Below are 21,665 nucleotides of genomic sequence, written 5' to 3' on the forward strand. Positions count from 1 at the left end.
GCTAAACTCCATTTTTACTATGGCTACTTCCTTAGATAACAGAAAAATATCTACAAGTTTTTAATTTGCTGTCCATTTTCTACGGACTACTATAGATGTCAGGGAATCTCTCTTTCTTTTTGGATTAAAAAAAATTTTTTTAAATAATATTAGATTCACAAGAAGTTGCAAAAATAGTATGAAAAGGGTACCATGTACCCAGTTTCTCCCAGTGGTAACACCTTACATAACTGTAGTACAGTATCAAAACCAGGAAATTGACATTGGTACAATCCACAGACCTTATTCAGATTTCATCAGTTTCATATACATTCATTGCATTTGTGTGTATATATACAGTTATATGCACACATGGAATTTTATCACATGTAGATTTGTGTAACCACTATCACAATCAAGATACAGAACTGTTCCATCACCACAGAGATACCTTGTGTTATCCCCTTATAGTCACACATCCCCTCTCCCCACCCCACCTCGCCCCAGCCTTGTCTTAACCTTTGGCAACCACCAATCCATTCTCCATGTCAATAACTGTGTAATTTCTAGGATGTTGTATAAACAGAATCACACAGTATGGAACATTTTGAGATTGACTTTTTTTCACTCAGTATAACTCCCTTGAGGTCCAACTAATTTGTTGCATGTATCGATAGTTTGTTCCTTTTTATTGCTGAGTAGTATAGTAACCAAAAGCTGAGAAGCCTAACAGGAGACTGTGAGGCAACCCCAAAATTAACAACAGAAGAAGGCTGTTACCACTCCTGGAACCAGAGGAACAAAGGGCAGTGTTACCAGATCCCAGAGCCAGGGTCACCCGTAGAAGCCAGAACTGTGGCCAACCTTTCTTGTGGGAGCTGGACCCACGTGAGAGCTATTGCCATCATGGGGGATGATACTTAATGTGGATATGGGAGTTGGGGTGGAGGAGGGTGCTGGTAGAGAAATGCCCTGGCTTCTCCCTTCCCCCTGCTTTTCATTCTCCTTCCACGGACTTGCATTTGCTGAACCAACTGGAAGCCAGCTGACACGGCTGCCTGAGATAGGTAGCCTGCAGCGGTCACCTTGCCACAAAACTGAGCACATCAGGTTTTGACAGTTCCCTAACAAAGAAAAACAGCCATGGGCTTCTCCTTCTTCACGTTAGGAGGGTGGCTGGGTTTACAGAGTTGCAGTGATGGACAGTGATATGTAAAAGGAAACAATAATATTTCACAGGCAGATAGGCCACCAGCTGAGAAGTACTGAACATTATCTGTCAACAGAAGAGTCTTTAGAATGGGTAACCATTTTAGTTAGTAGAGACCTTAGAACTAAATCAAGGGAAAATTTCCCATACTCTGCTATTGTTGCTGTAGTTCTTAGATGAAGCATCTATGTCTTGGCTACTGGGTCTAATAAAAAACTGAAATAAGCAGTAGGCCTCCGATGATCCCCATGTAATTGACCAGTACCCCAAATGCTTGTTCACACTTTTCATGAACAAAAAGGGAAGGGGCTTGTGAATCTAAAATTCTGGAAACAGATCTTTTTTTTTTTTTTTTTTTTTTTTTTTTTTGTGGTACGCGGGCCTCTCACTGTTGTGGCCTCTCCCGTTGCGGAGCACAGGCTCCGGACGCGCAGGCTCAGCGGCCATGGCTCACGGGCCCAGCCTCTCTGCGGCATGTGGGATCTTCCCGGACCGGGGCACGAACCCGCGTCCCCTGCATCGGCAGGCGGACTCTCAACCACTGCGCCACCAGGGAAGCCCCTGGAAACAGATCTTTTTGTAGACAGTTATCATACCAGTCTGTGCTTAAATATGTAGGCTTTATTTTTTAACTTGAAAAGTATACAATTCTTGACATATATTCATATTAATATGCTTTACTTATGTGTAAGTAACTTAGAAAGATACCCTCTCTTTTCAATTTATTATTATTTTTTTAATTGTGAGTTTAGTAGACAAAAGAGCTCTCACAATAGTTTTGAATTAATTAAATTTGGTAAATTGCAGATAAACCTAATGATTCCTATTGTTCTTTTTATAGAAAAAAGGAGCAGATCTTTGTGCTATTCGATGGCTATTTTAGGAAACCCAAACATAGTTTAGGCACAAAAAAAAATATCCTAATAGTTTTATTAGCCTAAATTTGGGGACTGAATTTAGGAAAGGCAAAATCAAGAATAGTTGTAGAGGAAACAACATATAAGTAATAAATAAATATCTAAAGAAAAGATATATTTATAGGCAATATTGTAAAAACACACAGCAATGAACAACAATGGTTATTAGGAACTTAACTTAAAAAAAAAAAAAACTCTTTTCAAAAATGATTTAAGGTCTTCCCTGGTGGTGCAGTGGTTAAGAATCCGCCTGCTAATGCAGGGGATACAGGTTCAAGCCCTGGTCCTGGAAGATCCCACATGCTGCGGAGCAACTAAGCCCATGAGCCACAACTACTGAGCCTGCGCTCTAGAGCCCGTGAGCCACAACTACTGAGCCCACGTGCCACAACTACTGAAGCCCATGTGCGTAGAGCCTGTGCTCCGCAACAAGAGAAGCCACCACAATGAGAAGCCCGCACACCGCTATGAAGAGTAGCCCCCACTCGCCACAACTAGAGAAAGCCCGCGCACAGCAACGAAGACCCAACACAGCCAAAATTAATTTTTAAAAAATGATTTACGAGTATATCAAAAAGCACCAAGAGTTAATAGGATATTTTTAGTGACAAAAAGGAAAGAGTAGACTTTCCCTGCTCTCCGCAACTAGAGAAAGCCTGTGCACAGCAATGAAGACCCAAAGAAGAAAGAAAGAAAAGGAAGGAAGGAAGGAAGGAAGGAAGGAAGGAACTTCTACTAGTCTGGACATTAAAAAAAAAAAGCCCCAATTCTCATTTTCCTCCTTTTATATATTATTCATGTAACAATTTTCAGTAAATGATTTATTAATATACCTTTACATATATGTGTATTTAGGCATTCACAGATACATAAATACACAAATAGGTAATAAATTAAAGCCTTAAAACGTAATTAGGGACTTCGCTGGTGGCGCAGTGCTTAAGAATCTGCCTGCCAATGCACGGGACATGGGTTCAAGTCCTGGTCCAGGAAGATTCCACATGCCGCAGAACAACTAAGCCCGTGCACCACAACTACTGAGCCTGTGCTCTAGAGCTCACATGCCACTACTACTGAGCCTGCGTGCCACAACTACTGAAGCCCACACGCCTAGAGCCCATGCTTTGCAACAAGAGAAGCCACTACAATGAGAAGCCCGTGCACCACAATGAAGACCCAACGCAGCCAAAAATAAAAAAGTAAAAAATAAATAAAATTTTAAAAAAAGATAAATAAGTTCTGGGGATGTAATGTACAGCATGGTGAGTATTTTTTTTTTATGTTTTAGTATTTATTTTATTATATGGTGAGTATTTTTAAAAATTTCAAAAGGTAAATCATAAATGAAAACTAAGATAATTTACTTAACTTATAAAATCAATATAAAAAGTAAAAAGGTTTAAATCATAAGAAAACTAACCCTGATCTTGTACAAACCAAAATATTGTGCTGGCATTATTTTTACATGGCAAATTAAAATGCAAATACACTGGATCATGCCAAAAACTCTTCTTTTATCTTGGAACTAAGGCCTTATCTTATCTATAACTATAATTACAAAGCCTATTACATAAATATACTTTTCAGAGCCCACAAAGGAAACATATATAGTTTAGCAATTCTTTCAGACATTTTTGATTACAGTTGACCCTTGAACAACGTGGGGGTTAAGGAACTTAAGAAACAACACCCCCCAGTCCCCCACCCCCCAAGGCACAATTGACCCCCTCCTCAAACTTAGCTACTAATAGCCTTACTGATAATATAAACACTTAACACATTTTTTATATGTATTATATAATGTATTCTTACAATAAAGTAAGCTAGAGAAAATGTTATTAAGAAAGTCATAAGGAAGAGAAAATAAACTTAAAGTACTGATTGTATTTATCGATACTGATACCATATGTTTACATGGTCTGTTTACAAGATGAATCATCTGTCAGTACCTACGTCAATACTGTCTTATGTTACACAAAACATTGTAGATAGTAAATGTATTAGTAACACTAGACATCAAAAATGAAAAGACAGGGAATTCCCTGGTGGTCCAGTGGTTAGGGCTCCACGCTTCCACTGCCAGGGGCATGGGTTTGATCCCTGGTCAGGAAACTAAGGTCCTGCATGCCGCACGACGCAGCTAAAAAAAAAAACCAAACAAAAGATAGTGTGAAAAAGAAATTTATATTTATTTACAGATAAAATGATTCATGCATTGATAATGAAGCAGCAATATGACTGCCTTCTGGTAACCTAGTGTAATCGATAGTGCCATGTATAGTCTGTAAATGTTTGTGTGTGGGAGTTTCGATAAATTTTTACTTTTTCTTTATATATATATATTTTTGGCTACGTTGGGTCTTTGTTGCTGCGCACAGGCTTTCTCTAGTTGTGGCGAGCGGGAGCTACTCTTTGTTGCGGTGTGCGGGCTTCTCATTGCAGTGGCTTCTCTTGTGGCGGAGCACGGGCTCTTCTCTTGTTGTGTGCGGGCTTCAGTAGTTGCAGCACGCAGGCTCAGTAGTTGTGGCACGCGGCCTTCAGTAGTTGCAGCGTGCAGGTTCTAGGGCACGTGGAATTCAGTAGTTGTGGCTCACGAGCTCAGTAGTCGTGGCTCACGGGCTCTAGAGCGCAGGCTCAGTAGTTGTGGCACAGGTGCTTAGTTGCCCTGCGGCATGTGGGATCTTCCCAGACCAAGGATCGAACCCGTGTCCCCTGCATTGGCAGGTGGATTCTTAACCACTGTGCCCTAGGGAAGTCCCAAAATTTCCCTTTTTATAATAGATTTGGTATATTTTATGATAGTAAATGATAAAATACACTAGTATCTGTTTATAATTTATGCACTCATGATATACCTTTTTCTTAATTTTTTTGATATTTTTAGGCTACACGTTTTCTCAAATTGTTACAAATCCCCCCCACAATTTTTTCCAATATATTTACTGAAAAAAATTCACGTATACGTGGAACTGTGGAGTTCAAACCCATATTGTTCGAGAGTCAACTGTATTTAACTGGATTGTGCACATTCAATGAAATATTTTTTTGATAAGTTAATCTTTAAACTTTTCCAAGAGAGGAAAATGGACAGCAAAAAAAGTGAGAGGGAGCTACTTCAGAAAAATATGAAACTATCACTCTAAAAAGCTAATCCATGTTCCCTCTGCAAGTAAAGATAAAACAGTTTAAATGCAAAAACCCTCCAGATTTTGACATATACATACACACACACGAAGAGTGACATTCCACCTAATTTTAAAAATATCTTAGGCACTTGATAATTTCAAAGAGCTATATAATTTAAAAATCGGTATTTATTAACCTCCAAAGTACGGAAATGAAATATCACCTATGTTAAACAAAATAATCTCTCTTTTTGACAACCAAGACAATCTCCTCATGAGGGTTTCTTATCTTTTTGTTCTAAGGTAACTATCAAATAAAGAATCTTGTTCTTGTCCCAAGTTCCTCAAAATGGCCACTGCAATTCTAAATTGTCCCTAGTGAAATTGGGTCAGTTAGAAAGATAAGGGTACGAGCTAGTGTAATTGTGAGAAAACATGAAGGAATCAGGTATTTGGCCCAGTTTTAGTTGAGATAAGAGTTCATAAGGCCAGTGCTGTGCAACCTTGTATCTCTAGAACTTGGCCAAAGACCAGTCATCACTGATCAGAAGCCAGAGAAAATGACCTGATTCTGGGCAGAAGAAATGAAAAAAAGGAGTTCTCAGGGACACAGACAAAACTGAGGAAGAAGTCCTTATAAAGGTTTGGAATGGCAACCTGAGGCAAAGTTTATTCAAAGGACACTGGTTTGAGGATACCTTCTGAATTCCATAGTCTCCAGGGCTGGCTGTAGGACAGACTTATTGGGCCTTGGTTGATGGAGTTATTTGTCTGGTTAATTCTGATAACAAATGACACTGCAGCATGCTAACTAGTTACATGACCCCTGAGTGGCTGGCATCCCCAACTTCTTAGAGGGATAAGTGGTGTTCAGCCACCAGAGACTGAGCAATAAATAACAGGTTCATGTTGCCCTCAGACCTCCAGGGCTACATACCCATCCTTTCCCTATAGACTTTTCCTCTTACAGACAAACAACATTCAAAACACTAGACGGGGGGAATCATGGGAGCAGATAGATGTAGAAAGCCAGAAAACAAATTCCCCAAGGAAAAATAAAAATCTAATTGGATAACCAAAAAAATGGAAGAGGACCTTACTCCAAGGAAAATAAACAAAATAATCCCAACACTCAAGGGTCTCAACGGAACATCAGAGCTCAATTCAGCAAGAACTTACCTCCCAGCCATGGGCAGGATGGCACCTCAAATAGTTAGAGACACGAGGGGTCTCAGATGTGCACATTGTTACTAGAGTCAAGGGTTCCAGTCCAAGGTAGTGAGGGCTTCAGCTGAATCTCTGTGGATCCTCCATTTCTGATAATGCCCTCCAGCCAAAGACTACTAGGAACACACCTGTAGTAGAATGAGGGAGAACGCACACCATGGGGAACCCATTCTGGGCATCTCAGCAAGTGCATATTAAAAAGGACTTATTACAGGATTGGGGCTTGTGTTAGATGATTTTCTGGGAGGGTTAGAGAAAGGGGAGATTTGCTCTAGGTTGGATGCTGTCAGGAAGTGGGGATAATTCTTTCTGGTTTTCTTTCTTTCTTTTTTTTTTTGCGGTACGCGGGCCTCTCACTGCTGTGGCCTCTCCCGTTGCGGAGCCCAGGCTCCGGACGCACAGGCTCAGCCGCCATGGTTCAGGGGCCCAGCCGCTCCACGGCACGTGGGACGCCACCAGGGAAACCCCTTTCTGGTTTTCTTAATAATTCTTATCTAGAAGTTAGGAGGAATGGATCAGTGCTAAAGCTGTAGTTGGTAAAGAAGCAGCAGTCACTCAAACTGTGGAGAGGGTTGTGTTTGGTCATTTTTGTGGTCTGGACAATGTTCTCGTTTTCGTGTTCAGGCATGATTATGGAATGGTCTTTCTCTCCATCCATCAGCGACTGGTTTTTGTCTGATGTTGGTGTTCTGTAAAATTGTTTATGCTCAACAAGGCAACACCACAGCCTAGCTAATAGTGCCAGGCCCCCTACTAGCAACACTGAGGCTTCTGAAGGAAGAGTGCAAACTAGCTCCCAGTTGTCATGAGCTGCTTTTCTCTTTTTCACCAGCTACATTTGAAAAATCAGAATTGGCAATCCTTTTGGTAAAACATGGGCTCTTCAGATCACCACAGGACTCATGACTCCCCAGTACCTTGTAACTGGTCTGCCCCACTCATTTACACTCCTACCTTGTCTCCTGGCATTTAAATTTGCACCCCTCACTAGCAGAAAAGGAACCAAGCAAGCCCAGAGAGAAGTGACTTGCCTGATCACACAGTGAACTGATGGCAAGGCGGAAACTACAACTTTGTGTTGAGTTTTCCCTCCAGAGGATCCGTCTGCTAGACATTCAGGTCGATTGTTAAATCTCTGAGGTATCAGCCTCTCAACTGAATGTGGATGGGACTGGATAAAAACACTTCTCACCACACTTTATCAACAACGTGTTCCCAGCTTACTTCTCCTTTCTTTAGGGGTTGGGTGTCTCACGACACCGGCTGGGATTCTAAGGCCTTTGCTCAGCTGCTCCAGCCACTCCTGACCTTCTTTCTGCTTCTCAAATATGCCAAGTGTGTTCCGGCCTGAGGGTCTTTGTATTTGCCCTTGGCTCTGCCAGTAACTCTCCGCCCTCACACCTCCACGGGGCCGCTTCTTCTGAGCTTCAGCTCAGTATCACCTCCTCAGGGAAGCCTTCCATGACGACCTTACCCTGCTCACACCCTGCATGCCCTAGCACTACCGCCATCTCCTCTGCGAGGCCACATCCCTCTAGCCTCCTTTAAGAGCGTCCCTTGGTGCTTCGTTCGCAGCTCCCCTCAGTCTGTCAAATGCGCGGGGATGGGAGGCGGGAAACTGTGCCCAATCCCCTGCTTCTCTGGGCCACTTTTCCCTTTACGCCCACGAAGCGCTCTGAGAGCAGAGACACGCGGCAGGGACACCCGTTTCCACAACAGGCTAGTGGCCAAGCGCCTCCTACACCGGGTCTCCAGCACTGGCGACTGGACCGCACTTCCCGCGGCGCCCTACCCCGCGGCAGCCGGCGCTCAACCCCTCCAACGGCCCAAGGCCACTACGCATGCTCCGCACTTCCGGCCCCGCGAGGTCGGGGGCGGGAGCTTGACGCGCCTGCGCAGCTGCTCGCCCGGCTTCCGGGCGGTGCAGGCGCTATGGGTCTGAGGGACAGTGTCTTTGAGTAGCGGCGGTGTAGAGGCGTGCGGGCCCAGAGGTCCGGCCCGAGGGCTCAGGACCGGGGTCTTTGGGAGCGGCCGGGGGGCGCAGAGAGAACCTAGGATCGCTGCCCGCCGCCACCACCAGGCATGTCGGCCGAGGCCTCGGGCCCGGAGGCGGCCGAGGCCCCGTTCCTGGAAGTCCCTAAGCCCTCAGGTCTCGAACCTGGCTCCGCTGCCTCCGGTCTCAAGCCACTGACCACGAACAGCAAGTACGTGAAGCTGAACGTGGGCGGCTCGCTGCACTACACGACGCTGCGCACCCTCACGGGACAGGACACCATGCTCAAGGCCATGTTCAGCGGTCGCGCGGAGGTGCTCACTGACGCCGGAGGTACGCGAGCTGCCCTTGCTTACTGTCCTGCGTCCTCCAGATCCACGTCTCCCTTTCCCGTGGTCTTTCCTGGCCCAGTCTCCTCATGCCCGTTCTCTGCCACCGTCCAGTCAGTTCATTCTCACCCCCTCCAGCCCCCACATCCCGTCTCATCTCGCCTGGCTCGGTCATGAGCGCCCTCCCTCCCCCGATCTTTACCCCCAGCAGTAGTAACCAACATTCATGGACATCCCCCGCCCCGCCGCACCATCCACCCCGCCCCTCCAACTACTCTGCCGAGCGCTGTGGTAAGTGATTCAACGTGTCAGCTCCCAATTTTCATGACTGCTTCCCACTGACTCTCCCACCCTTCACGCCTCAGCTCAAAAGACTTGGGAACCAGCCCAGCTGCCAACAACATCCTTCCAGGCACCCTTCATCAGTTTCTTCCACCTGCCCAGCCTTTTGTTCCCCTCTCTACCTCAGCGCTGCCAACAGCCATCCCCGAGAGTTGGAGGATCTTGTCGGTTTCCGTTCCCCTAACGGAGGTTCCTCTACACTCTAGGACTCCATCTGTAAATACAGACTGTAGAAGGAGAGGGCAGCTTTGGGTTTGCCAGGGACGCCAGAGCGGAGAGTGGACAGTTCTCTTTGGCAGGCGAGCCCCTTACCTTCCCGAAGTGTTGCATTCAGGTCTGGGCCCCATATGCCCAAGTGGAACCTTAAAGTTTGGTGGCAGGGTTGAGGGTGGTGGAGGTGGAGTGGATTCAGAAGGGGTTAACGAGGGTTGTGAGAGCAGGAAAGTAAAATTTGGGGAGGTAGAGCTCAGCCTTCAAATACCTGAAGGTGAAGAATTTATTTATTCAATAAGTATTTGTAAAATGCCAGTGCGGGAGATAGTTTGGTACACAAATCTGATAAGCTAAGCCTTATGGAGTTTTCTTTTTTTGTGGGGGCAGGGGGAGAATAAGCAAGTAAACATGCTAAAACAAAAGCGAAATATGTAATTTCAGATAGCAATAAGTATATTATGAAGAATAGAATGAAGAATATATATCTTTATATTCTAGGAAGAATATAAAGGTTAAAATGGTAGTAAACTGGACGGTGGGGTGGACATTCTAATTAAATAGGATGGTCAGAATTAGCACAAGAGGTTAGAGGTTTATTGATAAGGTAATCTGTATGAACTCTCTGATGGTGAGAACCTTCTCAGTGTAGCACAGACTTGGGAGGGAATTAATTCTCTGTGGCTGGCTGTGTTAAAAAGGGGCTTATGGGAGAACTCACTGGAGATGTTTTAAAGGGATTTTCTTAGCTATGGCACAGGCTTGAGACAGATCACTATTAAGACTTGTGGCTTTCGAATCCTTCTTTCATAAAAATTTAGTAGCTCCACAGCCTTTAGCAAAGCCATCCTTCCTCCTGCCTCTCCCCACCACACCAGGTTGGGTGCTGATTGACCGGAGCGGCCGCCACTTTGGTACAATCCTCAACTACCTGCGGGACGGGTCCGTGCCACTGCCTGAGAGTACCAGAGAACTGGGGGAGCTTCTGGGCGAAGCACGCTACTACCTGGTACAGGGACTGATTGAGGACTGCCAGCTGGCACTGCAGGTGAGGGTCCCTTCCCCACCTCCTGAGTCCCACCCCTATGCTCATGTCCCTGGGCGAGATGCCCAAGCAGTTAGCTATTAAGATATTAAAGAAAAACAAAAGGAAGTATGGGGCACTGCCTGGAGGAGTTGCCTCTGGCCTGGCTCTGACTGGCCATGACACCAGAGAATTTGGGGGTACTGTCCTGTGCATTTCTGCTGTCTCAGGCAGGGCCCCCCTCACCACCTCATGCCAAGACTACTGCAGTGGTTAAATGACTACTGTCTCTGTTTCTTGCTGTTTCTACCCAGCCAATCCAGCTGTTACACTAGCACCTGAATAATGATCCTTAAACACAATCCCAATTTATTCTCTCCCTTGCTCAGAAATCCCAAATAATGCCCTTGTCCCACTAAGGGGAAAAAAAAAATCTGAATTTAAATTGGAATATAATGACCTCCATGATCTGGTCCTATCCTGGGAGGCAGCATTCCATCCCTCCCAGGGCTTTAAATAATTCTTTTTTTTCTAGCAGTGAAATACTATAGAAGCAGTCACACCCAATAAAACAGGGTTGGGGGTTCCAGGGCCCCACCTGCTGGGCTTCTTTTCTGGGGATCTCTTAGGATTCTGAGAAGAGTTTGGAAAGCACAGCCAGGAGATATGGGTTAAGTGTCACTCCACCACAGCTGACTGACTGACCTTGAGTGAGTCGATTCCTACCTCTGGCATTCTGTTCTCATGTTCCAAAAGATAGGGAAATGAGAAAAATATGTGCAGTGTAGTGAGTTTCACATAAAGCCTTTTATTCTGTTCTATTTTTACAATGTGAAAAGTGTCCTTTTATGATACAATATTAATAGGAGATTGTAAAAATTTTTTTTGATGCCCTTTATATTCAATATATTAAAAAGTGGCAACTATGAACAACTTTCTGTTATCTTGGGGAATACTTATTGGACCTTGAAATCCAAAAGTGTAGAATTCCTTTGGGCGATATCTATGTTTTTCAAGCTTTTTGACTGCATCTCATGGAGATGCATAAAATGCATTTTATACTTGCATATATATGACTCAATTAAGTTTTATAAAATGATACTTTTAGTGAAATACACTCTGACATATTCTGTTTTCTTTCTTTCTGATGCCATTTGGAACCCATTAAATTTATTTCATGACCCATTAGTGGGTTACCACTTGCAGTTTAAAAAACATCAAACTAGATGATTTTGGAAGTGCATTCCTGTTCTGTAACTTTACATTTATCTAATGTTATCTCACATCCACTGTGTGTTAGGATTGGTTCTTTTACCTTCTTCTACCCCTGTTTGACATAAAAAGAAACATGAGGGAAGCTGAGGATATATTCAAGGTGAAAGAGCCGGTAAGCAGCAAAGCTCAGAGTCAACCCCAGGTGCCTGACTCCCAAGTGCAGTGCTTTTTCTTCTGTGCTCAGCTGCCTCCTTTGCAAGCTTCCCCGAGACCATTCTCATTCCCCACTCCACTCAGCTAGAATATGCTTGTTTGTTTGGAGGTTTGGGGTTTGGAGTTTTTTGTTTGCTTGTTTCTTTCTTCCTTTTTGGCCGCCCCGTGTACCATGCGGGATCTTAGTTCCCCGACCAGGGATCGAACCCGTGCCCCCTGCAGTGGAAGCTGGGAGTCTTAACCAGTCGACCACCAGGGAAATCCCGTTGTTTTTAAGATTCTGGTACAGAGAATTGAGTTCAGCATACTTCTCAGTGTGTGACACTTAAACATCATTAGTCTATGCAGATCTTTTCTCAATTTTTTCCTTCATTCCCAGTCCCCTGCCCACTTCCCTTTTCCCCATAGGTACCCCTCCAGTTCTAATGTTTTAATACATTTCCTTGGATTATGTTTGTACCATTAAAAAACTAAAACATTGTTTTGTATACACATGTATTTTAAATTTCCATAAATGTCATTGAGCTATGGATTGTGTGTTCTGTTTCTTAATTCAACACTTTTTCCAAGTTCTATTCATGCTGCTGTATGTACATTTAGTTCTTTGCTTCTGACCGCTGCACAGGAATCTATGGTGTGCATTCAACCATATTTTATTTATACATTCCCCTGAGGTTGGAAACCTAGATTGCCTCCCGCTTCCTGCCCCCACAAACGATGCCACCATGAGCATCTTTGTACGTGTGCCCTTGTGGGTCCTGGGTCAGTGTTTCTCATGACTGTAGCTGGGAATGGAATTGGTGGGCCGCAGGACACATGCAAACGAATTTCAGCAAGTATCATCAGATTACTCTCCCAAATGGCTGTAGCACCTTGTACTCTTGATGAGCAGTGCATAAGGAATCCTGTTTCTGCATATCCTCAGCAACTCATGGCATCACCCAGCATTCTAATTTTGCTAATCTGATTGGTATAGAGTGATTTCATTTTAATTTGCGTGCTTCTGATTACTAATTAGATTGAGCATCTTTTCACATACTAGCTTTTTTGGTTTCCCCTTCAGTGAATTGCCAATTCATATTCTTTACCAAATTTTCTACTGAGTTTCCTATCTTTTTCTTGTTGTTTTGCAGGAGATTCTTACATATTTTAGCTTAGTTCCTAGGGAGAATTAAGCCCTATTACTCTAAGGCATGTATTTTACATAATAAATTAACTTCTCCTGTGCATCTAGAATGGTACTATTTACCTGACATTCTCAGAAGAGTTGGGAAAATAGTTACTCAGATTATTTGCTGGGTTTTGATATTCAGTGAGGAAGCCCAGTTGAGAAAGTGTGTTTTAGATAATAATTTCTAGTCAGTTTTAGATGTTACCAATAATTTCTCTTAGAATGTCACCTGTCTGTGGCATCTGTTGTTGAATAGAAATTATTCTTTTTAATTATAAATAAATGTTTATTATTTCTAAAGCAGTCTATAAGTATTGTAGAAATTTAGAAAACACAGATCATCAAAATAATAAAAGCACCAAATATCCTTCTAGGTCTTTTCCTGTGTGTGTGTTTGCCAAAATATGATTATGCTGTGTGTGCTGTTTTGTAGTACGCTTTTTGTTTGTTTGTTAATAATTGCCGTCTTTCCATGTCAGTGAAATTTTATATAACATGAGGGGCATATACACATTTCTCTGTTTGTTCCAGAAATGTCTTTTATAGATGGTTCATCTAAACCAGGACCCGATCTAGATCCTTGCATTACATCTGGTCATTATGTTCTTTTTCCAACCCAAGCAGTCCCTTTTTTCTCAAAATACTGACTTTCTCATAATACTGACCATCAGTTGTCCTTCACAGTGACCTGCTCTCCAAATTCGCCTGATGTGGTTTGTTACCCTACCCTATCCTGAGTTTTCTCTAAATTAGATGGTAGATTTAAAAGCTTGATATTAAACATTTTGGTTGGAAAGCATGTTAAGTAATGTTACATATATCATAACTGTGTTATATCGAGACCTACAATATTGTTAATATGACCCATCATTAGTGATGCTCAGTATTGGCCCCTAGATTCAGATGATGATGGTTTGATCCCTCCATCGTAGTTACACTTCCTTGTTGCTAACTATAAAGTAATTTAGGCATTTTATGAATGGCAGTTACCTATCAACCACACATCCATTTATAATTCTCACCTGAATCAATAATTTCATTAGGGTTGTAGAATAATTATAATTCCTTCAACATTATTACGTGAAATTATTTATAAAGTCATACTTTTCATTGTCAACTGGAGAGATTCTTGATTTTGATATAGTCACATTCCTCTTTTTATTTTTCTAATGGTGTATCCTCTTAGGATCTTGTTTAAGAAGTTCATTCTACATTTTTTATTAGCTTTATAGTTTTACCTTTTCTATATGGAATTCACTGTCATAAATGCGAATTATGAAGGGATTCAACTGTTTTTTGTCCTCTGTGGACTGAGCTAGTTTTCTCAATGCCATCTACTACACAATCTGTGGTAGCCAGCATCCAAGATGGCCACCAGCAATTCTTGCCTCTTGCTTATTCAGGCTCTTGCTTAGTCCCCTCCCACACTGAATAGGGCTGACCTATGTAACCAGTAGGAGATTGCAGAGGTGATAGTGTGTGACTTCTAAAGCTAGGTCATCAAAGACCCACAGCAGTTTCTGCCTCTCTTGGATCACTCACTCTGGGGAAGCCAGCTGCCATGTGAGCATATTCATGCAGCCCTAAGGGAAAGGTCCACTTGGTGAGGAACTGAAGCCTCCTGCCAACAGCCAGCACAGACTTCCAGCCAAATTGGTGAACTATCCCAGAATTGGATCCTTTAGGCCCAATCAAGTCTTCAGATAACTACAGCCCTGGTCAACACTTGGACTCCAACTTCATGAGAGACCCTCGGCCAGGACCACCTAACTAAGCCAGTCTCAAGCTCCCAACCCACAGAAACTGTGTGAGATAATAAATGTTTATTGTTGTTTTAAGCTGCTAAGTTTGTACTAATTTGTTACCCAGTAACGGATAACAGATTTTGGTATCTGGAGTGGGGTTCTGCCGTAACAAAAACCTAAAATGTGGGAGCAGCTTTAGAACTGGGAAGAGGGCAGAAGCTGGAAGGACTTGAGAACAGTGTTAATAAAAGCCTAAAGAGCTTTAAAGAGTATTCGTAGAAGTCTGATGACCTTTGGGGAGGCTGCAGTGTGGAACATGTTTACTGGAAAGTGGTAGAAAGGGGATCCTTGTTATATAGTGGCAGAAGTAGCAACACTGTCTCCTACAGTAATGTAGAAAGTAGAAAACATACTAATGATCTGGGTGATCTAGCTAAAGAAATTTCCAGATAGAATGTTGAAGTGCCACAGGTTTCTTGTTGCTTATAGTGAAACAGAAGAGGAGAGGGTAAGCTAAAGGAAAAAGAATTGAACAAAAAGGAGCCAGGAATTTTGGGGGCTTGAAAATTCCCAGTCTTGCAGATAACAACTGATGTTAAAATCAGCAAATAGCTTCCAGGCAAAGATCAAACACAGGGCATTCTCAGTAAAACATGGTCTAAAGATGAAGCTGAGGATGTGATTGTAAAATCCCTTAAGACCTCAGAAATATCCAAGAAGATGCCTCAGAGAACCATTCAATCAAATAATAGCACTTCTAAGAAGCTTAAGGCTATTGTCAGGCAGCAGTCTCAGCATAAGCCCAAAGTAGAGAAGAGCTTATCTCACAAAGATGTGTGGGTGAGGCTTTTGTCTAATGAACTGAACCCCAGGACTCACAAGACACCCATTAAGTTTTTAAGAGAATTATATTGGCAGAAATACTGCCAGCTTAGACTGGAAGGGACAGAGACAGTACAAGAGGAGAAGAAGCCTTTGGACCCTCGAAGTTCTACAGGCAGAAAGCAGGCTAAGGAAACTATGGAGCTGCAAACACGGACTGTCTTTCATGGAAATGGAAGGATGACTCAGGTCAGAGCCAAGAGCCATAGAGAATCATTCCTGGACAGGAGTAGACATCAGAGAGCTCCCAATATTTGTCCAACTGGATTACAGAATTTCTGTGAAGCAGTGACTTCTCTCTGCCTCCTGCACCCCTCCTCACCTTTTGAACAAGAGTGTTTATCCTAATGCCTGTTGCACATGTTGCATGTGGAGTGTGTGGAAGAGATAACTAGTCTCTTTAGTTCACAGGTCATCAGATCCAGAGAAAATGTACCTAAGGAGCTATAGTTAAGGAACACCTCCCAAGGAGCATCGTCCCCACCTGGACCTGATTTAGATGACCAGATTCTGTACTTCAGTGCTGTAATAGGATGGGACTTTGGGGGATCTTGGGAGGGGGTGAGTGTGTTTTGTGTATGGGAGGGATTTGAATCAATGGGAGCCAGAAAGCGGACTGTGGAGCCAGCCTCCAAGGCAGTCCCCAATGATTCTTGTTCCCTAGTACTCATTGCCTTGTGTTGTTCCCGCCCACACTGAATAGGGCTAACAGAACTAGGTCATAAAAGACAGTGAGGCCTCCACCTTGCTCTCTCTTGGATTATTTGCTCTGGAGAAGCCAGCTGCCATATTGTGAGGACACTCAAGCAACCCAACGGAGAGGTCTAAATGACAGGGATCAGATATTTCCTGCCAATAGCCAGCCTGAACTTGCCAGCCATTTGAATAAGCTTTCTCAGAAACAAATCTTCCAAACCCAGACATGCCTTCAGATTACTGCAGCCCCACCTGACTTGACTGTAACCTTGTGAGAGACCCCATGCCAAAAACATTGAGCTAAGCCACTCCTGAATTTCTGAATATCTATTCTGACCCACAGAAATGGGTAATAAGTTATTTGCTGTTGGTTTAAGCCGTTCAGTTTGGGGACAGTTTGTTATACAGCGATAACTAATACACACTTGCCCCACTGATTTGTGATGTTCTCTCTAAAAATATCAGTTCTCCTATATACACCAGTCTGTTTCCAAGTTCTCTATTATGTTTTATTGTTTTTGTTTGTTTCTGCACCAGAACTACATTGTTTTCATTATTATGGCTTTGTAAGATATTTTAGTATCTGGGAGGGTCAATCTCTTCTCTTGCTTGACTCTTTTTAAAAATTGACCTAAGTAACAGTAGACTTATTCTTCCAAATTAATTTTAGAAAAAGTCTTAGGAGTTTCTCAAAAAAAAAAATCTGCTGGAATTTGTATTAGAATTGCACATCTAGTTTTTAGGTTGGGAGAGGTGAGAGGGGTTTTGGCATGAAGATTCTAGAAAGCAGAGAAGAGGAAAGAAACCTATGTGTCTGGTTCTGATTCTCCCTCCAGCCTTCCACCTAGCCCAGTTCGTTCATTCACCAGATATTTATTCATCTACTGTAAATTGATACTTATTGTCTAGGTAGAGACCAGGAGCAAATATACCAAAAAATGAGAAAATATGAGGAACTGAGTGCCATGAAGAAAGTGAACTGATAGTGTGAAAAAGAAGAAGTAGAGGAGGCTGCTTAGCCAGGAAGCTTAGGGTGGAGGACCAGCACCCTCCTAGGGGTACTGTTTGAGTTGAGATCTGAATGGCATGAAGGGGCCAGCCATGCAACCGAGTGCAGGCTGTTGCCAGCAGTGGCAGCTGCAAAGGGCCTGGTGGGCACAAGCTGGATGCGCGAAGGAACAGGTGGGGCTGAAGTCCAGCAGGCAGGGGAGAGTGGTAGAGACGAGATCAGAGTTCGCATCCTGCAGAGTCTTGTGTGGACTACTAAGGAGTCTGGATTTTTTTCCCAAAGGCAACAAGCAGTTTTTGAAGGCTTTTAGGTTGGGGAGTGAGTGACCTCTGGTTGTGCTGTTAATCACCTTCCGCTTCTTCTCCAGCAAAAAAGGGAGAACCTGTCCCCGCTGTGCCTCATCCCCACGGTGACATCTCCCCGGGAGGAGCAGCAGCTCCTGGCCAGCACCTCCAAGGTGAGGCCCCTGAGCCCTGTAGGGTGGAGGCTGGGGGCCTATCCCGGCAGCCTGACCCCCACCCTTCTCCATCCTTTCTCCCGCAACAGCCCGTGGTGAAGCTCCTGCACAACCGCAGTAACAACAAGTACTCCTACACCAGGTGACCCCCTCAGGGGCGGGGAGGTGCACTGGGTGGAATCCTGGGCTCAAGCACAGCTCTGCCCCTGGCCCAAGGGGAGGATTATGGCCGCATGGGGGCGGGGGGTGGGGGGCGAAAAGAATCCTGCCTGGATGCAAATTCTAGCTCTGCCACTTACCCACTGGGTACTTTGGACAGGTCATTTTCACTTCTGAGCTTCACTTTTATCATCAGTAAACTGGGGTCCAGGTGAGCATCAGATGATAATTACTAGCATTTCTTATAAGAGGCATGGCTCTGAGTGCTTTGCATATACTTCCTCACATAATCCTCACAATTGTTTGAAGGAGGTATTGTTGTGATCTCCATTTTACAGATGAGGCAACTGAGGCACCGAGCGGTGAAGTAACTTGCTGAGTGTCACTCAGTTAAAAAGTGGTAGAGCTAGGATGCCAGGTGAGGTAGCTTGGCTCCAGAACCTGCATGGGGTAGCCACTCTGCTGTGCTGGGATTTGCTGAGCAAATGCTGCTTCCGTTCTGAGGCCTCCTTAGCCTGGCCCCAGGGGTGGAGGAAGCTCCATTCTGGGCACCAAACTCCTAGGTAGGACTAGAGTGCTAGATATCTGGGCCCCTAAGCTTGGGGGAACAGAGGGAGGAAGCCATTTGTGCTGAGCCTCTTGGCCCCCTGGTCCTCAGCACTTCAGATGACAACCTACTTAAGAACATCGAGCTGTTTGACAAACTGGCCCTGCGCTTCCATGGGCGGCTGCTTTTCCTCAAGGATGTTCTGGGGGATGAGATCTGCTGCTGGTCTTTCTACGGGCAGGGCCGCAAAATCGCCGAGGTGTGCTGCACCTCCATTGTCTATGCCACGGAGAAGAAGCAGACCAAGGTCAGAAGGGGTTCAGTGCCTGGTCAGGGAGGGCTGTGGTGGTGGGCAGGACGAGCACCCTGGACAAAGGCAGCTCAGCAGATCAGGCAGGGGAAATCCATCACCGGAGTTCTAAGTTCTGGGGTCTTAGTTCTGTAACCTTGGGCAAGTCATCTGACTTCTGTGGGTCTCTGCTTCTCTACCTGTGAAAGGAGGGTGTTGGATTAGAGTGGGATTCTTAATCTAGGCCAGTTGGGTTTCAAGGCTATCTTGAAAGAGTGTGCAGTTTTGGGAGTGGGTATGCATTTTTCTATATAGAAGGACCATAGTTGTCATTAGAATTTCAGAAGGATCCATGACCCAGAGTAGGTTCTTAAAACTTCAGGTGCTTAGAACACACTGAGGTTGTAGGCCCTGAGTCATTAACATGGCAATCATCAGCAGATACGTCCTGAGCACTGCAAGAGGCTTGAAATCAAGGCGAATAAGATTCTGAGTAAAGTACAAGCCCTCTGTCATGACGTCTGGCCCCTGAAGATCTTATCAGCCTGGTCCCTTCTGACCTTGACATGAAGGATGTGCCTCAGATACACTGGAGATCTTGAAAGTCTCTTAAGCACCCAGTGCTATTTCACACCCCCCTACCTTTGCACACACTATTCCCTCTTCTTGGAATTACTTTTCCTCATTCCTGTCTGCCTAATGGACTTGTGCTTAATCTTTAAGACCTAAGCCAAGCATCACTTTCTCTGGGACACCACTCATGAACTTTCAGCCCAACAACCCCAGACAAAGTTGGTCATACCCCCCTGTCAGCCAAACACAATGTTGATTGTAGTCTGCTGGGGATGGGGGAGTAGGAGTGTTTACTTCAGCAGCAAGGAGTTAGCTTCTTGAGAGTAGAGCTGAATCTTTTTTTTCCCCCCCATCTCTGTAGCACTAGCCAGGCCTTTATCACGCCGCAGAAGCTAGGAAACATTTATTGAATGCGTGAATGAGTGAATAATCCAGTTTCCAAGTAGCTTCCTCTGTAATTGGGAAGACAGGAAGATAAACCAGTAATGAGAATGCAGCTTGTTAAAGTTTTTTTGTTTATATCCCTCCAAGCCACACAAGGGGAACCCCTAACCACCTCTTCATCCCGTACTACTCTCCTTCACCCTGCCTTGTTGCTTTGGCCTTGCACTGATCTTCAGATACACTAAGCGAGTTCCTGACGCCAGAGCTGTTCCCTTCTCAGACTGATCTGTCTCTAGCTCTCCATCTGGTTCCTTCCCTCCTTTCCTTTGGCTATTGGTCAGATGTCACCTTCTCAGTGAGGCCTTCTCTGAGCTCCCTCTTTAAAGTTGTAACATTCCTGGCGGTGGCCATCTCCACACCCTTTTCCTGCTATAATTTTTCCGTAACATTTATCGTCATCTGACACTTTATATCTTATTACATATATGTCTGGGTCCTCGCCCTAGAATGTAAACTTCCTGCAGACAGGAACTTTGCCTGTTTTGTTCACTGCTATATTCCCATTGCCCAGAACAACACCTGGTACAGTGCAGTCACTCAGTAAATATTTGTCAAATGAAAAGATATACCAAGAAAAAAAAAAAAAAAAAGATATACCAAGAGACTTGGCAACAAAGGACAGAAAACAAATAACTCTCTGCCTGACTTCAGAGCTGGACGTTGAAGTATAAGTGTGACTTAGCTGAGCAAAGAAGTTGCAAAGAGGACAGTCCAGGCTAAAGGAACCTGTGACTGCAGAGGCTATAGGAGTGGCGAGACAGTGCAGGAGCAGCCTGGGGGAGGGGATGGCTGCGTAAGAGTGGAGCCAGAGGGAGGGAGCTGGGGGTTGCTGGCCTTTTGCAGGTGGAATTCCCAGAGGCCCGGATCTTTGAGGAGACCCTGAACATCCTGATCTACGAGACTCCCCGAGGCCCAGACCCAGCCCTCTTGGAGGCCACAGGAGGTGCAGCTGGAGGTGGCGGGGCAGGCCGAGGGGAGGACGAGGAGAACCGAGAGCACCGTGTCCGCAGAATCCATGTCCGGCGCCACATCACCCACGACGAGCGTCCTCACGGCCAACAGATTGTCTTCAAGGACTGAGCTTTGCCCCGAGTCTTCCTCTGGCCGCTGGGACCCAGTCCGTCTCTCTCTTCCTCCCCTTCCCAGACCTTTGCCCCGGCTTTGCTGGCCAAGTCGTGGGTCCTTCTTCCATCCCTTCATTGCATGGTACAGTTCACTTTGGCCCTTTTCCATCCATTCCCACCTCATTGCTAACCACAGAGTACATTCCAGCCCCTCCCCTCAGAGGCCTTCAGAAGGCCTACATTGGTTGCCTCCTCCCCATCCTTGTCCTGCCCTCTTCCCTCACCAGCTGGTTTAGAAGGATTTAGAATTCCCTTTGTCTTTTTTTAGGACATTGTACACACCAAAGTGTCAAGCCAGCCCTTAATAACACCCACCACATTCTGAGCCGCCTCCTCACCATTGTGCAGGGCAGTTTGCCTCCCTCCTGCTTCCCCAACATCCTCCCTACCTCCTTAACTTTGTACTAGGTGGGCCTGGGCCTGTACCAGGTCAGCATCTTCTCAATTTTTTCATATTATTTATTATTATAATTTTCTATTAAATTATTGGAATAAAGTTGAGTTGAGGGTCTGGTGCTGGCTCCCAGAGAAAGGGCCAGGTATATGGCTTGTTAGGGAGGTACCTGGCTAGTTGGATGGGAGAAGACACAGACCCCTGGCCCCAGCCTTTCCCTGGGCTGGTAGCTGGGAAGAAAGTAGTCAGGAGTTAGGAGAGGATTTTAAAATCTATATTTCGGTGTTCACTGGCCAGTTCCCACCCTCAGCCCCACCCCACCCCCTGCAATGGAGAGGTGGTCCTGGCTACCACTCAGGCCATCCCCGAGCGCAGCATCTCTCCAGCCCAG

General features: G+C 44.7%; 1 protein-coding gene across 1 annotated transcript; it reads left to right on the top strand.

Annotated features, from left to right (window-relative positions):
* The first annotated feature begins 8,355 nt into the window (after positions 1-8,355).
* Positions 8,356-21,221, top strand: KCTD13 (potassium channel tetramerization domain containing 13). Its single transcript, XM_060032057.1, has 6 exons — positions 8,356-8,784; positions 10,211-10,380; positions 17,655-17,744; positions 17,834-17,886; positions 18,562-18,757; positions 20,600-21,221. The coding sequence occupies exons 1-6, from the start codon at positions 8,541-8,543 to the stop codon at positions 20,834-20,836; spliced, it is 990 nt and encodes a 329-aa protein (XP_059888040.1). The 5' UTR covers positions 8,356-8,540; the 3' UTR covers positions 20,837-21,221.
* The last annotated feature ends 444 nt before the right edge of the window (positions 21,222-21,665 follow it).

Source organism: Delphinus delphis, chromosome 15 (genome assembly GCF_949987515.2).
Source record: "Delphinus delphis chromosome 15, mDelDel1.2, whole genome shotgun sequence".
Taxonomy (NCBI): domain Eukaryota; kingdom Metazoa; phylum Chordata; class Mammalia; order Artiodactyla; family Delphinidae; genus Delphinus; species Delphinus delphis.